We start from the raw sequence: 21,089 nt of genomic DNA, 5'->3' as shown, positions 1-21,089 counted from the left end.
GTGTTGATTGTTGTAGCAGTGGAGATATCACAACATGCGGTGTCCTTCATCCAGTGCATTAAGTGTTCGATCTGGTATTTAGCTGTGACACTCTCGGTACCTTTCCTAGACCTGAGGAAGAGCTCTGTGAAACTCAGAAGCTCGTCTCTCTCACCAACAGACGGTCCAATAGAAGATATTACCTCACCCACCTTTCCTCTCCAAACCCTTAGCTAAGGCAGCAGGAATATCACATCACTCCTTTCTGCAATGCAGCTGGATCTCACACCTGGCCTGGATGGCAGATCTGTTGCTAAACGCCAGGTGAAATGAGCCTCTCTTGGCAGTGTACAGCAGAGCGAAAGGCAAGGGGAGACAGGGAAGCAGTGCACGCAGAAGAGGGATAGATGGGGAGGGAAGTCAACAGCAGTGCTTGGCAAAATGAGTATGCAGATAAATATATCCCCGTTAACATGGGTCGGGGAACTGTGCTAGCAAGAAGAGGGCCAGATCCTCCACTGGTGTAAACTAGCATAGCTCTGGAAAGTTCAGTGGCGCTTCGCTGATGCCGCTGAGGATCTGGCCAGGCTGCTGGACCAAATTCCAAAGAGCAAGGACCAAACGCCAGCAGGTACCTGGCACTGTTCCTCCCGACGTGGCCCGCATGCTGCTTCTGAGCGGCCTTTGCCAAAGGCCGGGTGGATTAATGAGGAAGAGGCGACGAGTGGGAGGATGTCAGATCGGTAGGAGTCACTCAAATATCGGGTAGGATCGTAGGGAAGGAATGAGAGCAATCTGCTGCTTGGGTTCTGCAGAAGGCCGGAGGGTGAGGGAGACGCTGCAGGCACTAAACAGGAGCCTGCAGCCGGTTTAATTTCCCTTCAAGGCCCATAACAGTTTCTCTCAAAGCCAACAAGTCACTGGATAGTGGCATGAATCAACAGTGGAGTGGTGCCCAGTTCGTTCCCTCCGCCTGCTGCATCTGCTGTGCCCTCACCACCTGCAGAGGTGGCCTCGTACTGCCGGGAAGTTGCTGCAGACGGTCCCTAGAGGCAGCAAGTGCAAATGCCCCACTGGGCCTTTTCCATCCCCGTGTGCGCATTGTCCTAGACACTCCCCTTGGGCCAGTTTCTAATCTCAGTTACATCTGTGTAAATCCAGACTAACTCTGTTCAAGTCAATGGACTTACTCTGGATTTACACCATCACCTCCGGGGAGCTACTCTGGATTTACACAGGTGTAAGTAAAGACAGAATTGATCGCCTGGGTTAAATTTGTTCCTGGTGTCAGTGGATTTATTTATAGCCGGGATAAATTTGGCTTTTAGTGCCTGGTTCCGATCTGACATCTGCAGCTGTGATTGCATGGCCTTTCCTGGCATTCCTCCTGATTTCACCTCTGTAAGTGAGATGCGAGTCAGGCCCTTTGACATTAACACCACCCTACCCTGCTGAGTGGAGAAAGGCTCATTGCAACAAGTGGGTCTGCCATCACAGACAGCCACTGAGAGCTTGTTCCCCTTCCAGAACTTGGGGTGAGGGTGGGGGGAGTCCCCCCTAGTCTGAGTATGAACACTGACTTGGTTCTAGTAATAGATAACCCACCATTAGTAAGAAAGGAGTCACTCATCATGTGGTTTGTAGCTATGGAGATGGGAAACACATGGTCCCAGCTGGTCATCTTGTTTGTCCTCCTCGGCCAGTACAAGACTGTTCCCCGATGCTCTGGCCCAGTACCATTTCAGGTGACTCAAATGGTGAGCCATTCCTATTAGATGTGATGGTTATGGTTCCTTATATTGCACTGAACCCAGATATTGTGGCAAGTGGTCACTGTTTGCAAAACTAAATCTGGACTACTAAATCCACGGAGGCAAAGTCCAAGGGGATTTGGCATTTGAAGAGTGAAGGAAATGGCTGGTTGAAATGGATCTCAGTTCCCCAGGTTGCATTTGAAAAGCTACCTCTCTAACAAGGAGAGAGATTGGTGGAGGGACCAGAGTTTCCAAGGGTTCAATTTTCTTTTTGTGAAACAAAATTAAAAAAAAAATCATTTCAAATCAATCAAAACATTTTGTTGCGATACATTTGAAACGGTTGGTTTTGATTTCAACCATTTTTATTTAAATTTTAAAAAGTGAATTTCAAAATGAAAAGTTGTTTTGAATCAAAAATCCAAAAATTTTTAAATTATTTTTGCCAGTTTTTTAAAAGAGAATGTTGTTGAAATATTTCAGTTTAGACGAAACAGCCTTTTCTGGTGGAAAGCAATTCTGATGAACTGTTTTCGACCAGCCCTACCTACGGGGAACATAACCAGAGTCCAGCTAAGTAGGGCTGGTGCAGTCACAGCACAGCATGGGATCTCTCAGGCTTTAGGAAGCCAGAGCAGTCTCAGCAACAGCCCTTGTTAATCTGACACAAGAGCTAAAGCTTTTCCACCAGGCGCTGGGGAGAGGTGAGCAGGCAGCCTTCACTCCCAACTTCACCTGCTGTGGCTTTCCATTTGATTAGCCTGTTAAGATGCATAACAAGCATCTGCTGGGCTCGCCAGCAACCAGAGGGCAGCACCCCTGTGACACGGTGAAATGGGAGAGAATTATTGTTCCCTGTATACAGGAGCCCAGCACTCCCCTGGCTTTGCCACTCACTAGGCTCATTGCACCATCCCTGTAACATGTGCTCACGGATGTATCAGACACACTGGGTTCTTGCCTTCATTTATCACCCAGGATGGTTTATATATATATATATATATTTTTTTTTTTTAAATGAGGAACTCTGCAGTTGTCTTGGAAAAATCCCAGCTCCAAACACCCTTTAACTTTGCATCAATTCAGATCTGGATCTGAACTGTGGGGCCTGCTGGGAATATGCTGAAAGCAGCAAACCTGCAGGAGCAGGTGGGACAAGGTCACCTCTGTAATGTCTGTGGGACACGTGGAGACCTGGCTCCTTCTGATCTTGCAGTGCAAGGAGGGTAAAAGTCAGGACGTGAGCCACTTTAACTGATGAGACACACAGCGTGAGCCTGGTCGCTCTGCTAGTTGGAACGTGGTGTGAAGTTAAGGATGCAAACCTTTGACAGCAGCCTTCCTCCACTGTCAAACTTGTGAGGTGGGCTGCTAATTTCTCCTCTTCCTTGGAGCACTGTAGCCAGCTGCCAGTGTGGTGACACTGGCAGTCTCCTGATCTGCACCTCTGCTAACTCCCTCCTCGGCTAAGCGTGTGCAGCTGTGAACGAAAAAGGAAGAGAGAAAGCAGTTCCCCATAACCATCTGGGAAAGGGGCTGTCAGCAGTCTGCTGAGTGCACAGGCATTTCCAGGGCCCTGCCCATCTACAATGGAGATCGGAGCTTATTCATTTGCAGCTTTTGCTTATTCCGCAAAACAAGGAGCTAGTCCGACAAAGCTACTTCCAGTCTGTAGGAAATTAATTAAGCTTCCTGGGCACATGTGTGCACTCACATATTGATTGTTTTTTTTTTTTTTTTAAATTTGTTTGCCAAGACAAATTCCCATCACAATCAGCACCCGCAGCTAAGGCCACAGCTCAGCAGCTGTGACTGTTTCTCATTGTTAAACCCAGCAAAGTGATGTCCTAGACTCCAGCTTATTCTGCCGCTGCAGGATACACATAACTCCCAATGAAGTCAATGAGAGTCACTCCTATCCCACGGGCAGAGAACAGGACCAGGAGATGGAGTCAGAAGGGTTTCCCACTTTTCTCTCCCTCCCACCTTTTTCCTTTCCCTTTGTCAAGTCTCCTATAAAGTTGGGCTGGATGAAACAGAGGAGAGTATACGATGGGGAACAGTATATTGTGCCCAGCTACCATACTGATGGGCACCCTGGAAGTAAATGGATGGGTGGTAGGGCCCTACACTGGCATAGATGAAGGGATGATGGATGAGCTAACCAGGGCCCAATTTAGGGGCAGGTGACTCAGGCGACCACCTCGGGTGCCAGGGTTGGGGGGTGCTGGGCTCGGGGTGCTGTTTTTGTTGTTAGCGACAAAAGGGAAACTAGGATATTTGAAGTAAAATGTTGCAGGTATTCCGAATGCAGCTTCATTTTTCATTAACCTTCTAGAGTGTTCTGGACCTTTGTAGAATCCTGTGGAACCTTCCAGACTTTCTGAGAACGACATTTTCCTCAAGTCTTGTAGAATGTTGTCAGCCATGCTCTCGTGGGTATATAAGGGGCAGGGCATCACCAGTCAGTCTCAAATTTCAGGGATAAGTCATGCATGCAAATTGCGCATCAAAGTCACGAAATGGGCTACAAATGCAATAAAAATAAGGTATTCAAAAGTGTAACAAATGCGGGGGGCGGGGGGAGAAGGGTGCCAAAGACACTCTTCGCCTGGGGCACCATTTGGTCTAGGGCCGGCCCTGGAGCGAACCTAACACCAGAGGTCTCCCTCCATCGCTCATTACTAGGATTGCTCAGCATCAGCAATCACTGAGCCTCGTTTATCCCCTGAATGTTGCGCTCGCCTGGACAGATATCCCCCACTATCCGCAGGCATCACCACTTTTTGAATCTCTTGACTGTGGTGGAAGTAGCAGTGGCACATCCTTCCAGCATACCACGAGCTGGTGCAGCTACAGGGCCTTCTGTCAGGATCCCAGGTCATAGGCCAGCAGATCTAGTGGTTGGAGCAGGAATCAGGGTCAGAATACCAGGACCAAGGGTCAGAACCGGAGTTAGAGAACACAGGAGCAGGGCTGGTTCAGAGGCCATGGTGAGGCTATGGCAGGACTGAAGCAAGGGCAGGTGCAGGGCAAGGTTGAGGCTGGGTGCAGGGCTTGGAACGAGACAGGCACAAGGAGGTGGAGAATCCGCAAGCAGGTGCATGGAGCACCCAGTCAGCTGCTCTGCTGCCCGGCTTAAGAGCTGGCCTGCAAGCCTCCTCAGCCAGTCAGGCAGGGCGGTCCGTGAGGCACAGCTCCAAGGCCTTACACCTGAGGCTTTCCGAGTCCACTCTTCTGCTACAGACCCCACTGTGCTAAGCACCTTCATAACTTGTGGGAGTCTGGCTGGCCCCCATTTCTGTGATTGGCACCCTGGATAAAGGATGGATAAAGATTTCCTGTGGCCTCATGCCCAGGGGTTCTGAGCAGCTCTGTGGAGCAGGTCCAGAGTGAGTGGAAACTTGTTTTTCAGAGCTTGAGGCTTGGGCAGGCAAATTTCCCCAGCCAGCAGAGATAAAACTTTTAAAAAACCTCACTCTTTTGAATTAGAAAGTGCGGTCAGGGGAAATGCAAGAGCTGTGATGATAATTGCAAAAGGTCCCACCAGATTCCCTTTCCCATCTAATCATGGCTCTCCATACTGTGAAAGGGAAAATGCCCAGAATAAGGAAGGGGGAAGAGAGGGAGGAGGTGAAACTTGGGCCACAGAGGATATTAATTCCTCTAATAGTGCCACGATGTACAGAAGGCAGCATCCTACCTCTCATTTCAATGTGGCACTTTCAAATGTGCATCCGAGACAGCCACCGGGATATGATTAGATTGCAGAGTGGACTATTAAATTTCCCATTCTCTATGCACCATACAATTGACAGAGGGAACACATAAGCCTCACTGCGGGCTTTTCCCCCTCCTCTCTCTTTGGAAATGGCTTTCCAGCCTAGACAGATAGTGTTTAAAGAGCCAGTTAAGAGGGATGGTCTGCCTCTTGGTAACAGCATAGATGATGTACAAAAAGCATGAGCTAGGTTTGAGGCAGAAGAAGATAAGCCCCATCACCGTCTACAGTTGAGGGGCCAGCTTTGCTGTGATTCCCCCCCAAGAGCAGCTGGCCCACACCCGACTTTCCCAGCCCTGCCAAGAAGGTCATTGTCTTTACACTCTTGGCTTGGTTGTCTGCTAAAAGACTGGTGCGGCAGAGCTGGGAATTGCTGGTGCGGGATTAAAAAAAAATCCCTGGTGGTTTTCTGAGCAGTGCAAATCATTAAGTGCCCAATTAACGCCGTGTTAGGGTATGTCTGCACAGCGAGTGAAAGGTGTGATCGTGTCCTGGGGTAAGCACACCTATGCGAGTTTAAATCTAGTGAGCACAGGTGATAATAGCAGTGTAGGTGGGCTGGCGTGGCTTCTGCATGGGCTAACAACCAGAGTACAGGCCCTCCAGGGACCCTGGGTTGGTCCTCTGAAACCTGGGCCACCACATCTATATGGCTATCATTACCCACGCTAGCTAGATTAAAGCTAGCTTGGGTCTGACTACCCCTTGCTACAGTTACACCTTCCCTTGCAGTGTAGATGTACCTGTAGAGGTAGGTCTGAAGGGGAGACTGGGAGCAGCAGTCCAAGAGCTGGAGCAGAGCTTTCCCTGGATATTATACCGGCTGTTGGGCGTCTTCTAGGAGGCAAGGGTGCTGCTAAAGTGGTGGTGATGGAGAAGGCTGCTCATGAGGAGTGGGACTTGCCGCTAGGGAACTTTAAGTCCAGTAATGCTGTATCTGTCTGACAGGGCTGTCAGAATGCCGTCAGTTATCAAAGACCTGGCCCAGTTGTCATGACAATCCCATCCTCTTGTACCGATCTCCCAGAGGCTCCTCTACTTCAAAATCGGATGCTGCAGAGAGAGGCTCTGCTGCTGTCCCAAGGTCTCTAGACAAGGACTGATTACTCTAGAAGCAGTGACTGAGAACAGCCATTGTCAGAGTTGGTCGAACAGCCACTGGTTGGATGGGTTAATCTCCAGATGCAAATCAACAGAACAAAGTGGTATTAATCATTTTTGGCTTAATGAACATGGTCAGTTGCATCTAGAATTCTTCTTGTCCCCCCGTCCTCCCTCACCCCCCGTTCACACTGAGCAGGGGAGACAGGACTGCAAGCACAAAAACTCTCCTTTTTTTGTTATCTAACCCTGGGGGGGCATCTGTGCTGTGAATGGGCAGCCCAAGGTGTTTGTTTTACAGCACAGATGGACCTGAATTTATAGAAGGTAAAGATTTGTCCTAATCTCTCTCTCCTATTTAATTCTGCCATGCAATATCAGCCAGAGCAGGAGTCAGTGAGACATCAAGCAAAGGAAATCAAGACAAGTCCATCCCGCTTTGTGGTTAAGGTTCTCTGTAAACCTTCCACCTCCACAAGTCCTCATCCACTGGTAGCTCTTAAATCCAGAGTTACCAATGGCCTTCACTTCATCCTTACAGTGGGACATCATTAAACATCAACGGTCCGAATAGCTTCAATCCTCAAAAGCGGATGAAATATAAGCCAACACCTGCACTGAATCAGAGAGATCTATAGTTTCTAGAATACCACTGGACAAATATACAGATACCAACTCTGATTGGTCCGATAGGGTTTGCCACAATCCCTTGAAATCCCATGGCCCAGCTACCCTGCTAGTGGTTTGTACACAAAGCTCTCCCTGAGCAGTCAGTGGCTATCATAGTCTGGTGAGTTAGCACTCAGAGCTTTTAGCTCTGAAAGGGAGATGCCACAAGGGGCTTCTGCTAACTATCTCGTGTTGCACTGGTAGGTGGTTGGTGGTCTTCTAACCCTACATTATGGAACTGCGAAGAGGGGCATGTTGGTCATTCCTCATCTCCTCTCTTGGGTCAAAGAGTGCTGGGAACTCTGCTCATTCTCTCACTAATGTCCAGCTCTATGGATTGTCTCTGCGTGTTATAGATCCTGTATGGTACGTTACAGGTGCACCAGATGTCATTTTCAACACTCTATCTGAAATAAATGAGGTTTCGCTAAATGATTATTGTTTGGCTTCTATCTGCGGGGCTAGGTTCTCGTGTGTGTTGGAGGGTATCGAAGCCATGGGATGCCCTCTTCCCTCCCTGCCCATGTCACCTGCTCACACTGAGAGATCGGTCAGGTAGCCAGCATCCCGTCCTGAGCAGTGACCTGGTTAAAATGCAGGTGACGGGGGTCATTCATTTTCATTAGTGTTGTGTCAGTGATGGAGGGAATATGCAGGCCTGTCTCTTCCTCTCTACTGCACTCCCATCTCGTATCCCGTGGGATGCTTCTACTTGTCTTCCTGACGCCCTTCCCGTGGGGTAGGTATTGAAAGGCGACGCAGGCATTTAGGCCACGATCTTGGTCTGTTAAGTCTTTGCTGCAAAGGGGCAGTTTGAGCTTTGGATGGTGGGCAGGGGTTATAAGGAACAACTTGATGGGCAGCTCCAGTCAGTGTCCTCACCGGGCTCATTATCTGCTCCCCTCTGTCTTCACTGGTGCAGGCTGGCAGAGGCCAGTGAGAAAGGGGAAAGCCTGGGTGGGTTTTCTTTTGTTTTCCAAAGCATGCTGTCACCCCCACTGGATCCCCGTCTCCGCCCTCCCTCGCTATAACCGTCGGGGTTACCGCGCCCAGGTTCTGACGCCATGGCCTCACCTTCTGCTCTGAACCCGACAGGTGACCCTGCGGCAGAAGAGTGGTCCCCGTGGAGCGTGTGTTCGACCACCTGCGGGGAGGGCTGGCAGACCAGAACCAGGTTCTGCGTGTCGTCTTCCTACAGCACTCAGTGCAGCGGGCCTCTCCGGGAGCAGAGACCGTGTAACAACTCCGCCGTCTGCCCAGGTGCGCCACCAACTCCACGGGCACAAACTGCGGGGAAGGAGGAGGCGCACGGGATCTGGGGTCCCGACACTGCGCTTACCAGATGTTCCCCGCATTACCAGGAACTGCTCTGCTGTCCAAATCAGAATGGCAATGAGCATTCCCAAGCTCAGGATCTAAGACCCTGAGTTTGCAGCCTTATGCAATCTCTGTCTCCCAAGCAGCCATGCTGCTCTCATGTAGCCAAGTCAGGTTTCAGAAACCAATCTATAATGGAGAAACTGCTGGTCTCCTGTGCTCACCCACTCTGCCTGCTCCCACCTCCCCCGCTTCCCAGCATTGCCTTCTACTCATATCATAGAATCATAGAATATCAGGGTTGGAAGAAACCTCACGAGGTCATAGCTCTATAATATAATAGATTATATTATAATCTATGCCTAGATTATAATAGCTCTATAATATAATAGATTATATTGCTCTACAACTGAGCAGTACTGGGAAGCCTAAAACTGCTATCCTGATTTATAACCCAAATGGCTGCTAGGACAAACTTTCAAATTCCTGAAAGAAAAGGAGGACTTGTGGCACCTTAGAGACTAACAAATTTATTTGAGCATAAGCTTTCGTGAGCTACAGCTCACTTCATCGGATGCAAATTCCTGGATGCTGTCCAAAATGAACTGCTGTACAGACCTGTGTGGAGGATGAAAAGTCTGTTACGTAAAGGTTTTTGAGATTTTGAAATCTGTCGTTGTTCCTATTTGGAATGGAACCCAAAAATTGTCCATGAAAGAAAATTCTGAAAAAAATAATGAGTTTTGGATGTGTGAAAACATTTGGGTTTGATTTTACTTTTTAAAATTTTATATTATATTATATTATATTATATTATATTATATTATATATTTTTTTCAAAACCAGAAAGTCATTCCAAAGTGAAAAAATTGAAAGGTTTCATTCAGAAAATGGAAATGGGATGTTTGAACAGTTTCCGAATTTGTTTTTTTGTTCTGAAGCAAAATTGATCTGATTTTGCAAAATGTTTTGGCTTCCATTGAGCCACATTTTCCAATGGAAAATGGTTTTGTCAAAGTGTTTCTGATCAGCTCCATGCTGCACCTTGTGGTGTCTAATTCTAGCAGTTACCAGGGGTAACTCGTCAGTGCTTGTACAGCCGTACACAGGAGTTTTGCAAGCCCATCTAGATATTCCAAGACTCTTTAGCTCTGCCTGTGATGGGGTCACCACTGAATGATGCATTAGCACTTAGAGTATGCCTCCTGACATTGCTGCAACTTTCTAAAAGGCTGTTGCCTTGTGGAGGTTTAGAAATAAAAGAGAAAGCATTGGGTAAAGTCGCATTACCAGAGATGTTGCATTTAGTGCCTTTGACATTGGAGCTGTCCAGACGTCACCAGGGTTTTCTCTTTCTGAAAGTGTATTTCTGCTGCTCAAAAAGGCCTTTTCCCTCCAGCACAAAAATGTGAAGGGGTGGGGATGGTCAGTGAAAAGCGCGTCAGGATTTTTCACGTTTGTGAAACTAGTGAAGAGCCATTGGTGGCAATTCATGAAATGTTCCACGCAGTTCTCCTCTGCACGTTCCTGGCTGATTTGTTTTGGTCCTTCCCACGCTGGTTTCTAATGGGTTTCTTACTAGGGGCAAGATACCATGTTCCATGTAATGATTCTTTAGCTAACTAAGACTCCCCAGGAAGGGATGTTTATTCCCTCTGCTTTGATTTCAGTGCACGGCACTTGGGACGAGTGGTCTCCGTGGAGTCTGTGCTCCTCAACGTGTGGGCGGGGTTACAGGGATCGAACCCGCACCTGCAAACCCCCTCAGTTTGGTGGAAACCCCTGCGAGGGACCTGAAAAACAAACTAAGTTCTGCAACATTGCACTTTGCCCAGGTAAGGCGGTAAAAAACAGAGCATTCCCTCCAGCGGCTCTCAGCCCCATTCCTGGTGGACAGCTCTCTACATCACCCAAAACCACCAAAAAGGTTGGCAGTAACTGGCTCCATAGTTGGTCCTATCAGCAGAGAGGGCATGCAGATTAAGCTACTCTTGAAGTGGCTTCTCTAGGGCAGATATGAAGGATAGTGGAGGGCAGTGGAGAGAACGCTTGTACTGCTGCTGCTTCTCCTCATAGCTAGAGGACTTCGGTCTCCAGAGTTGTCCATCTGGAAACGTGTGCAGTACCAACTGCAATCTTAGGGTCAGAACTCCCATTCCCAGTAAGTAACCTGGGGCAAACAACATGAAGTAGAACAGGGTTCGTTCTAGTGTCTTACTGCTGAGATTCTGTTATCCTCTCATACACTATTCCACATGGTAAATTGGGAGCTACTTTGCCAGGTTAGCATTTGAGCTGTGAAGAACTTAGCAGCTTTACAGTGGCTCATGTGAATGCCCCCCATCACCTTCCAGATGTTACTTCTCAAAGATTTGCACTCTACTGAGTTTTGCTTTGAGTTTAAAGTTGGAATGAACCCAGAACCTCCAAGCGAATCTCAGAGAAGTGGCTGATTTATTTATTTTTTTGCTCATATAAAAACTAGTTGTACTTGGCACAGCTTCCATTCTCAAAACCATAAATCAGCCCTGCGCGTGTCCCAAAACGTAGCCCATGTTAGGGGGCTTATTCCTTCACCCACTTACCTCCCTGGTCCTTCTCGCATGAACAGAGAGCAACAATACCCGAAGTCCAAAGGTGCAAACAGTTCGATGTTTATTGGGGTGAACTTCCAGCAAGCATGATTCCAGTTTCCTTCCTTAGTATCCTCCTTCCCAGCTCTGACACCACAGAGCCTTACACCTGTGTCCCTGTTCCCATTCCTGCCCTTAGCCAAACATGATTCCAATTTCCTTACTCCCATTCCCTGTTCCCATTTCCCCCTTTAGCAAAACATGATTCCAATTTCCTTATTCCCATTCTCTGTTCCCATTTCCCCCTTTAGCAAAACATGATTCCAATTTCCCCACCCCCATTCCCTGTTCCCATCTCCCCCACCCACACACCCACGCCTTCACTTCCTGATTGACTGCAGACTATATCGTAAAACTTGAGTTCTACTTAGCTATACCTTAACCAGTCATTTTCCTGAAATTTAACTAACCAATCCTAACATATTGTAACATGATTATGTAACCAATTATATCCCACCACCTTAATTAGTTTACACCCAGCAAAATTAATTATACAGCAGACAGGAACAATCACAGAACCAGACAGAGATTATACAGACAAACAATAGCAAAGTGTGAACTATAATGACAAGACAATACAGAAGTGAGGATTTCACATCCCAGCTATTGATAAGTGAGTTCTTGCCAGACAGGATGCTATCAAACTAAGTTTCCTTTTACATTTTCTAGGCACTTCCTTTTCTCTGGAGGCGATAGGCACTATCAGGACAGGATTGTACCCTAACAGCCCAATAGCACCTTCTTTCAATGTGACTAGTTTGGAATGTGAGGAGGTGACCGGTCGCTTCCCAGCTTATGGCTGCCTCTGCTGCTTAGCCAGAGGCCTTAGCCTAAGAACAGGGCCTCAGACTGTCACAGTAAGAGAAGGCCCTTACACCAGCAGACAGTGATTTTGATTCTTTTATATCTCTATAACTAGCCAAGTGATAAGAATACACCTAAATTCTTAAAATACAGGCCTTTGCAGACAGGCCTGAATATCTATATCCTAACAGCCCATGTTAGCTTAGAGGTTTGCAAGTCCTGAGGAAGCTTCTCAGTAACACAGTCCAAATGTTGGATCTGTAACCAACCCTCCCAAAATAGGGCTGGTTGAAATTTTTCAAATTTTGACAAAAATCGTCTTCAAAATTTAATATTTCCATACGGGGGGAGGGAAATGTATGTGTGTGGGTGAGAATTTTGTGAAATTTCTCCCCACATTTGCTGTCACATTTTGCTACCCAGTTCCCAAATCAGGTAACTGTCCCTGGATTTCTGGCTTTGTTCCTAAAGTCTCTGCTTGGAATTAGAACTTCGCAGAGACCAAGTTGGCTCTCCCATAAAGAGACAAATTGAGGAGGTCAGAGCTGGCAATGCTAGGGGAATAAAGCATATCCCTAGTTAACATTGATACATAATTAATAGCTCTGACAAAAATAAATACATATACTGTTGCAAATAAAATAGCAATGCAAATAAAGGCAGCCCAATTGAAACCTTTCAGCTTTAATTAATCCACAAAGGTAATCATTGGCTCTTCTGTGCCAAACGAGGGCTGCATTGGAGGACTCATTGAAACACAACAATGGGAGCTATTCAGTGCTTTATACACTTGACAGTCATATCAGTTATTACTGCCCTACTCCAAGGATTCATCACTGCACGTGGTTACAATGCTCTGCTAATGGCACAAAGACACTTTCTTCTGTGGGGTCGGTGGCACAGAGCGACCCCTGCGCCACTTTGGAAGGAGAGGAGAGGACAAGCAAATTATCTACATAGACTCTAGAAGGTGAACTTCTAATGAGCTACACTGTTATTTGCTTTTCATAAGCTCTGGCTGTTTGCGGTCTAGGCTGCCAGCTACCGAGCACCCTCAGCTCCCAGTGATGTCAATGGGAAGGAAGGGTTCTCAGCACCTTACAGGATTGGGGCCCTTTATGATTGGAGCTATGAGTAGGGATGTAACCTGGAACCACAGCCAGCTTTGCTGGCTTAATTTCCTAAACTACTGAAAATACAATACATGAATAATCCAAACACATGACCATCCCGTCTCTGTATAATATGACCTTATCCCTCTCCCCCGATTTCATTGGTAGGTGCCAAAGGCAGATCCCTATAGACATGTTCCCATTTTATCTCCCTTACACCAAAAATGCTACGTTCCTCTGTGACAAGAACAGCCCCTAGCCTTGCAGTGTACAGTAGTGGTACTATAGCAAACGGGGCTATTGTGGTAATTGCTGCAATATATTTCTTATTTGGACTGTAAGAGACATGGGACCAGATCCTCAGCTGGTGTGAATCATAGCTCCGTTGAGTTAGGAACAGCTCCACAATTATTATTACTGTTATTCGGCCAGTTCCTGGGAGGAATTGCCTCATTGACTCCAGTGGGGTTTGCAGACGGTGAGCATCTCTTAGTATTCACCCCTTGGTATTAATATGTATTTATGTAATGCCATGAACATAGGTGTGTCAAAGCCTTTATTCTGGAGTAGCTAAAGCCGGGCCCCTAAATCCATAAATAGGTACTGAACTAAGTTGCCTGATGTTCTGATCTGCTGAGCCCTGCAACTCCCATCGACTTTAAAATTGTACATTTTGGCTATGATACGTTTTCTTTCATGTGCACAAACAAAAAGCAATGAGACCCTGAGACTAATTTGGTGCCTTTTGAGAGCTTGTAAATTACAAAAGGAACCAGATGTCAAATAGTTTTTAAAAAATCAATTTGCGCCTGGGACTGATGAGCCAGAGAGAAAGAGTTTTTATTCGTTAGAGAGCTGAAATCTCCAAGAAATGGGGTTCAGAAGAGAATAAGAACCTTAATAATAGGGATACCACTGAGCCTTGCTTGTTTTCAGCCAGAGGGATAACAACCGCCATTGGTAATGAGGTAAAGCAGGAATGGTAGAAAGGTTAGATGAAATATCTGTTGATTGGGGCTAATTAGAGTAGGACTGCCAGTCTGGGGAATGCTTTAAAATATATCATGCTAATAAAATCCATTCATGTTTCATTCCTAACCTGTGCTTTTCGTAATTTTCCTTTGCTGTTTTTTGCTCATTAATTATCCAAGATGTTTCTGTTTAGAGACACGCGAAGCCTGTCAACGTTAATTCAGCAACAAGAGAAGGGCATTGATATATATATATATACACACATACTCATGGGTCTTTATTAAATTCCACTCATGCTATAGGGTATGTCCTGATACACGGAGTGAATTCCATTGAATAATAGTGAGTTCCTGTAAAAAGATTCTCTCTGAAAGACAGATGGAGTTTTAAGGTTCATCCATCCATCTTTCTTTCCTTCCACACATGCTACTTTGAACTAGACCTGGTCAAAATTTTTCCAAGTTTTCCATTTTTCAATTGGAACATGCTGATTTGGCAAAATTGAAATCTTCCACGGGAACATATTGATTTTGATTAAATGTTTTGATGAAAAATTATTGGAACAATTTATCTCAATTGGGTCAAAATAGCTGGGTTTTTTTACTTTATCATTTTGATTGTTACATTATATTTATATTATCATTTTTAATATTACTATGAAAGTCAAAAAGTTTGGATTATTATATGCCATGTTATAATATCACATGTCATGTCATGTGATACTGTCATAGTCTGTGTTCCTAAGGTTCCAGACGAATTGGTATCGCAACCCTTGGTTGGGCAGAGTTTGAGCTCTCCTTCCCTGGGGTACCTGTCTACATCTCTTTGCCAGTCCATGCAGGATGGCTCTCTCTGCTTTGGAGCACTGTATTGTGTCCAGTGCAACAGGACCTTCGCTTCACTGGCCTGGTCTTGCGGAACAGGCCTCACTCCTGGTAAAAGGGATTTTCACATTCTCTGTCTCTTTTTCTCCCTTTGGGCCACTCAGTGGATGGGAACTGGAATGAGTGGTCGAGCTGGAGTTCCTGTTCTACGACCTGCTCCAACGGTACCCAGCAGCGAACGCGGGAGTGCAACGGACCTTCCTATGGGGGAGCAGAGTGCCAGGGGCACTGGGTGGAAACCAGAGATTGCTTCCTAAGACAATGTCCAGGTCAGTGGCAAATGGGTAACATTTTCAAAAGTACCTGAGTCCCATTTCTCAAATGACTTAGGAACTGAAATCTCATTGAAAGTCAATGGGACTTAGACTCCTAAGTGACTTTGGTGCTTTTGAAAAAATTACCCCCCTTATCCATTAAATCTCTTCTGTGGAATTCTTTCTATGTCTCTATGGTATTTTCACACTCCTCCTATTTTATATTAGTTGTTTCCTTGTCCAATTTATGGTTGAAACTGACATAGTATTCACACGTTTGAACCTTCACCGTGACTAGGCTGTGAGGCTGGTTGGGGAGCAAGATCCGTGGCTTCTAGGTCATTGTGACCAGCCCTTCATGGTTAGGTATAACCACCCTGATTTTATGTCATGGGGGATAGGACCTAGGACAGGCCATTTCAGAAAGGAACATAAACCAGAATGGAAGTACATGTCGGAGAAGCTTGATACCAGTGGGTCTCAGTCATCTGTCTTACCCTGACTCTCTGGAGTCAGCTGTTTTCAGTCTGGGTATGTTTCGCCGCTCTCTGAGGGAATGGGCTTTGTGCAGGCTACTAAGAAGGGCTCGTGAGATAGCAGAGAACATAAGAACATAAGAGCCGCCATACTGGGTAAAACCAAAGGTCCATGTAGCCCAGAATCCTGTCTTCTGACAGTGGCCAATGCCAGGTGCCCCAGAGGGAATGAACAGAACAGGTAATCATTGAGTGATCCACCCCTGGTCGCCCATTCCCAGGTTCTGGCAAACGAGAATTCAGCTGCCTGGCTTCCACATCACTAAAGGTTCAAAGTCACCCTTTAGATAGGTGGGGTTAACTGAGGGCTTTGCAGGGGTGCTGTTCCTCAGAGAATATCAGAAGGTCCAGGGGGGACTACTTTCTCTAGCAGCAGAACACCACAATCACAAAGCAGAGCTTAGCCAGGGCATTGTCCTTTCCTACACTGAGACCAATAGGCCCTGCTATCTTTTTTTAGTCGCTGAGCTTCTGTTATCATAGTTGTTGTTAGCATGGTTTTGAGTGTCATGGGGACATGGCCCAAACTGCAGGTGCAGTTGACATTGGTGTAGAAAGGGCTAGAGGTTGTGGCACAGCATATGCTTTGTGATAATGGTGTTTAAGGAAAGAAGAAAAGTAATCCCTCACCTCCCAGTATCCTGTTAAATTAGGCATCATAAATGATTTGCTAAGATGTGATTAAAATGAGGATTCAGGACTCCTAGGTCCTAGTTCTCATTCTGTTACTGAGCTGCGGCATGGCCACAGACAACGCACTATTCCCCATCTGTGACATGAAGAGGATATTTCCCTACCTCACAGCCGTGTTGGGAGGATTAATTAGCAGTTGTACTGTGCTTTGAAGATGTTAAATGTCATTATTAATAGTAAGAAGTGAACTACGAAGCAGCATGTCCACAGAGGGTGCAGAGGCACTCAGAGAAGTTACAATGGAACTAGACAACCTTACAGTCCATTTCTCAGAGCGCTTGCAAATCCCATTTCCAAGGCATGTGAAACAACCATACGCATTGAGAAAAGACAGTTAAACTGCAGCCAAAATCTTTTACCTGCGAGGCCCAGAATTTAAAAACAGGTGACTTGTTCCAGGAAGGAATGTGGCCAATTTAAGTTCTTGAGGGTTTATGCTGCACTTACATGGTGAGTAGGCCTTGAGGTAGCTTCTTGCACAAGAGCGAATTTCACTCAAAATGAAACCCAAAGTGGGCAATAACACAACAGCTGGAGGAGGGCTTCTTGGCTGTATCTGTGTGGTTTCTCTGCTTCTCTGAATCTGCTTTGTTGGTACCTCCTCACCTCCTAAGCTGAAGAAGGGAATCTTTGTCTTTCTGCTTGTGAAATGGTCATCGTACTGCACTGAAGCTGTAGACTTTGGTTATTAAATGGTAATATAAGTGCATGCAGTGTTGTGGTAGCTGTGTTGGCCCCAGGATATGAGAGAGACAAGAGGGATGAGGTAGGATCTTTTATTGGACCAACTTCTGTTGGTGAAAAACAGAAGAGTCAAGGTTTTGAGCTTACCCAGAGGCCTTGTAAGAGCTGATCTCTTTCACCAACAGAAATATCTCCATAAAAGATATTACCTCACCCACCTTGTCTCTCTAATATAAATGGCAGACAGTCCCTGTCCCTGTCTATATTCAGAGCTTCCACAGCCAGACCCCAAAATCTTAGCCCAGGGTGAGATGAGTCAGGAAGCCTGGATGTCTCAGGTAACTGGAAATAGAAACATAAGGACAGCCACACTGGGTCAGACCAATGGTCCATCTACCCCAGTATCCTATCTTCCGACAGTGGCTGTTGATAGATGCTTCAGAGAGAATGAGCAGAACAGAGCAATTTATTGAGTGATCCATCCCATGTCATTCAGTCCCAGCTTCTGGCAGTCAGAGGCTTTAGGGTACCCAGCGCATGGGTTACGTCTCTGACCATCTTGGCTTATAGCCATTGATGGACCTATCCTCCTTGATCTTATCTAATTCTTTTTTGAACCCAGTTATACTTTTGGCCTTCACAACATCCCCTGGCAAAGAATTCCACAGCTTGACTGTGCATTGTGTGAAGGAGTACTTCCGTATGTTTGTTTTAAACCGGCTGCCTGTTAATGTCATCGGGTGAACCTGATTCCCTTGTTACCTAAATGAGTAAATAACGCTTCTCTAGTCGCTGTCTCGACACCACTCATGATTTTATCGACCTCTCTCATATCCCCACTTAGTCGTCTCTTTTCCACGCTGAACAGTCCCAGTCTTTGTAATCTCTCCTCATGCAGAAGCTGTTCCAGACTCCAAATCTCTTTTGTTGCCCTTCTCTGTACTTTTTCCAATTCTCATATATCTTTTTTTTTGTGATGGGTCAACCAGACCTGCCCGCAGGATTTAAGGTGTGGGTGTACCTTGGCTTTATACAGTGGCATTATGATATTTTCTGTCTTATTATCTATCCCTTTCCTAATGGTTCCTAACGTGCTGTTAGCCTTTTTGACCGCCACTTCACATTGAACAGATGAAAAATGGGATACGGGTCAGCAGCCCAGGTTCAGAAGTGAATTAATGCTGCTTTTCGGTAGTTGATTTGAACTGAGCTGATCGCCTGAGCCTGGTTCCTACCAGACAAATATCTGTAGGGAGACCCCTGAATGTCACCCTTAGTAGCAGTTTCAGGAGAGAATCCAAGGAGTGATTGGGCCATGGAGACTGCACTGTCCTAGGGTCCTTCCAGGCTGGGGCTGAGGTGGGGAGACGAGACATAAGGAGAAGCCTGCACTGGAGCAGAACATGTTATAGTGTTTACTTTGGGCATAAGCCTACGATTTCAGGGTATGTCTAGATGGGGAGTTAGTGCACAGCAAGCTGGGGTGCAAATACACAGTGCACGAATGTGGCACATATTACCTGGCAGTGTGGCCCCTGCTACCATGCACGAAAAATTCCTCAGGATGCTTTAACATACTCCTGCTTCAAACAGCAATAGGTCAAAGTGCACCAGGGAACTTGAAGTGCGCTGTAGCAGGGTCCGCATAGCCAGTGAATTCGCAGTGGGCTAGAACGCAGGCGATTTACATTCCAGCTTGCTGCATTCTAACTTTCCGTTTCGAAAAGGCCCCACTCTGCAGGGTTCACATTTCTTCCACCACAACTAAAATCATTTAAAAGCAATCCACAGTTCTCAGGTGTGATTATGATCCCCTGCACACTTTACACGGTTGACTGCAAGGAAGCTGCTCCTGAATTCCCTCATGCACGTGAGATCAGAGTTAGGCCATCAATGTGCAGAAGCAATCAAGATATGGACTGTTATATCACTCCTACGCACCCTCTCCTCCTCCTTTTAACTTGTGTTAGAGCCTTTTCAAGGCAGGGAGCCGACACCTAACATCCAGCCGTATCACTGCAAACTGTATGTCCAGTGTTTACCTTGAGGATGAGCTGCCTTGTGTTGCTCAGAAACTGTTTTCTTTCCTCGTTTGCTCTCCTGCAGTGGATGGAAAGTGGCAGGCGTGGGGGCCGTGGGGGAGCTGTACGACCTCATGCGGGGGCGGGACGCAGAGACGTGACCGTGTGTGCTACGGCCCCTTCTTCGGAGGAGACTTTTGTCAGGGGCCCAAGGAGGAGTATAAGCAGTGTAATGACAAGAAGTGTCCTGGTACGTATCTCACACTCTTCCTGCTTTCTGTTCAGATCGGTAACACAGACAGTGGGGAAGGGCTGCTGCTTGTATGAGTCAGAGTTTAATACCACGAGGGACCTCTGGTCTGGCCTTCTGCATAACACAGGCCTGCTGGTAGGGCTTGGTCCAACACCTATCCAAGCCAATCGTGAGGCTCTCCCTGATTTCAATGGGTGTGCGATTGGGCCTACCGTGGGTGGATGGACATGCTCAGTGCTTCTTGACTGGCATGTGGTTGGAGACAGGCAGCTGGTGATTTATCAAGAGGCAAAGAACTGGTGTGTGAGTACCCAGCGAAAGCACTACTGGAGCATCCCCGATGCTCTGTCATGTTCACACTACTCCCACTGGGCCACTAGCCGCTGGAGTTACCCACATGCCATTGCACGACCCAGAGCAGGGTTAGACAGCACAGTGCTGGCCGAGCCTATCTGAGTCCTGGCTAGTCTATAGCTCCCGCTGGTGCTATTGCCAGGGGAGAAGAACGTGCTGCAAATTATGGGGCCGAAAAACCTGAGTGAGGTCAAGGTTGGAGAGTTTTGCAGGGCAGACAAAACCTGGGTTTCTAAATGTGAAACACAAGCAGAAGCAGATAGTTAAAGGGCTCAAAAGCAATGTTTATTTTCCTTTGCAAGCCAGTCTTAGAGCCCCTTCTGGGGAAATCTCTGCTTGAAGTTCTCTCTCCTGTGTTGTACAGGAGGTCAGACTAGAGAGCCACATTGGTTCCTTTTGATAAGATTCAGAGTTTTTAATAGTGAGGGTATTTAATCATCCGAACTGATTACCAAGGGATGTGGTGACTTCTCCCTCACTGGTGTCTCTTGAAAAGACGCACTCTAGCCTAAGCAAAAGCTATTGGGCTGGATGCAGGGGTCACTGCGGAAGTGTGATGGCCTGTGTTATGCAGGAGGTCAGACCAGATGATCACAAAGGTCTCTGTGAATCAAAGGGGGAAAGACCCAAACGGTAGCATGAAGGTGTCACTAACTTCAACTATTGGTCCATCCCCCGGATTCTCTTCTAATTCAGCCAACAGCATTCCCTGACCATAGGAAAATTTTGGGCCTGATCCTCAGCTTCACAGACTTTACCTTTGATTTATGCTGGCTGAGGATCTGGAGCAAACCAAGTCATTTTATTAATTTTGGTAGGGGCTTGGAGCTGTGCTATCATATACAAAAGGAGGCACATCTCAGCAGTGTGGGTGTTTCACATCAAAGGAGCTTGTTGTAATTATTTTGAGGAGGGGGTGTGGTAAGGGAGGGAGGGCAAGGGGGACCCTGCAAGTCAATGGCTACAAATAAACCTCCTTGATTATTGTTCTCAAGGAAAACTCAAATACCAACCTGATTTTGTTTTAACAGAAGGATTGAGCTTAATTGAGTTTGATATTAAAATCTCCCAGTGCAACTCGCTTCCTAGAGTAAAAAGGATTTCGTTACAAAGCGATATTAAAAATTACAGCAATCAACTGATTCCCTCCTGGCCTGGGAATCACTCCTGCGCTTGTAGGCAAGAAAATGCCAGGCAATACCAGGTCTTTCTAAGGAGCATCCCTGATGCACCGCATCACGTAGCACTTCCTGGAAAGGGCAGTCACAAGCGGGAGTGACAAGAAAGG

General features: G+C 46.6%; 1 protein-coding gene across 12 annotated transcripts in view; it reads left to right on the top strand.

The window, feature by feature from the left end:
- The window catches only part of ADGRB1 (adhesion G protein-coupled receptor B1), a 366,154-nt gene that overhangs the window by 180,348 nt on the left and 164,717 nt on the right, over positions 1-21,089 (top strand). For 8 of the 12 annotated variants that reach the window (XM_043539006.1, XM_043539004.1, XM_043538999.1 and 5 more), the window contains exons 5-8: positions 8,380-8,544; positions 10,272-10,436; positions 15,102-15,275; positions 19,280-19,444. In XM_043539006.1, the coding sequence (XP_043394941.1) occupies positions 8,380-8,544; positions 10,272-10,436; positions 15,102-15,275; positions 19,280-19,444 (669 nt within the window). The remainder of the gene's footprint in view (positions 1-8,379; positions 8,545-10,271; positions 10,437-15,101; positions 15,276-19,279; positions 19,445-21,089) is intronic. The other 4 variants (XM_043539007.1, XM_043539005.1, XM_037891907.2 and 1 more) reach the window with 2 other exon arrangements.

Source organism: Chelonia mydas, chromosome 2, assembly GCF_015237465.2.
Source record: "Chelonia mydas isolate rCheMyd1 chromosome 2, rCheMyd1.pri.v2, whole genome shotgun sequence".
In the NCBI taxonomy this organism is placed as follows: domain Eukaryota; kingdom Metazoa; phylum Chordata; order Testudines; family Cheloniidae; genus Chelonia; species Chelonia mydas.
The sequence above is the reverse complement of the archived record's forward strand: the minus strand, read 5'-3'. Positions and strand labels throughout refer to the sequence as shown.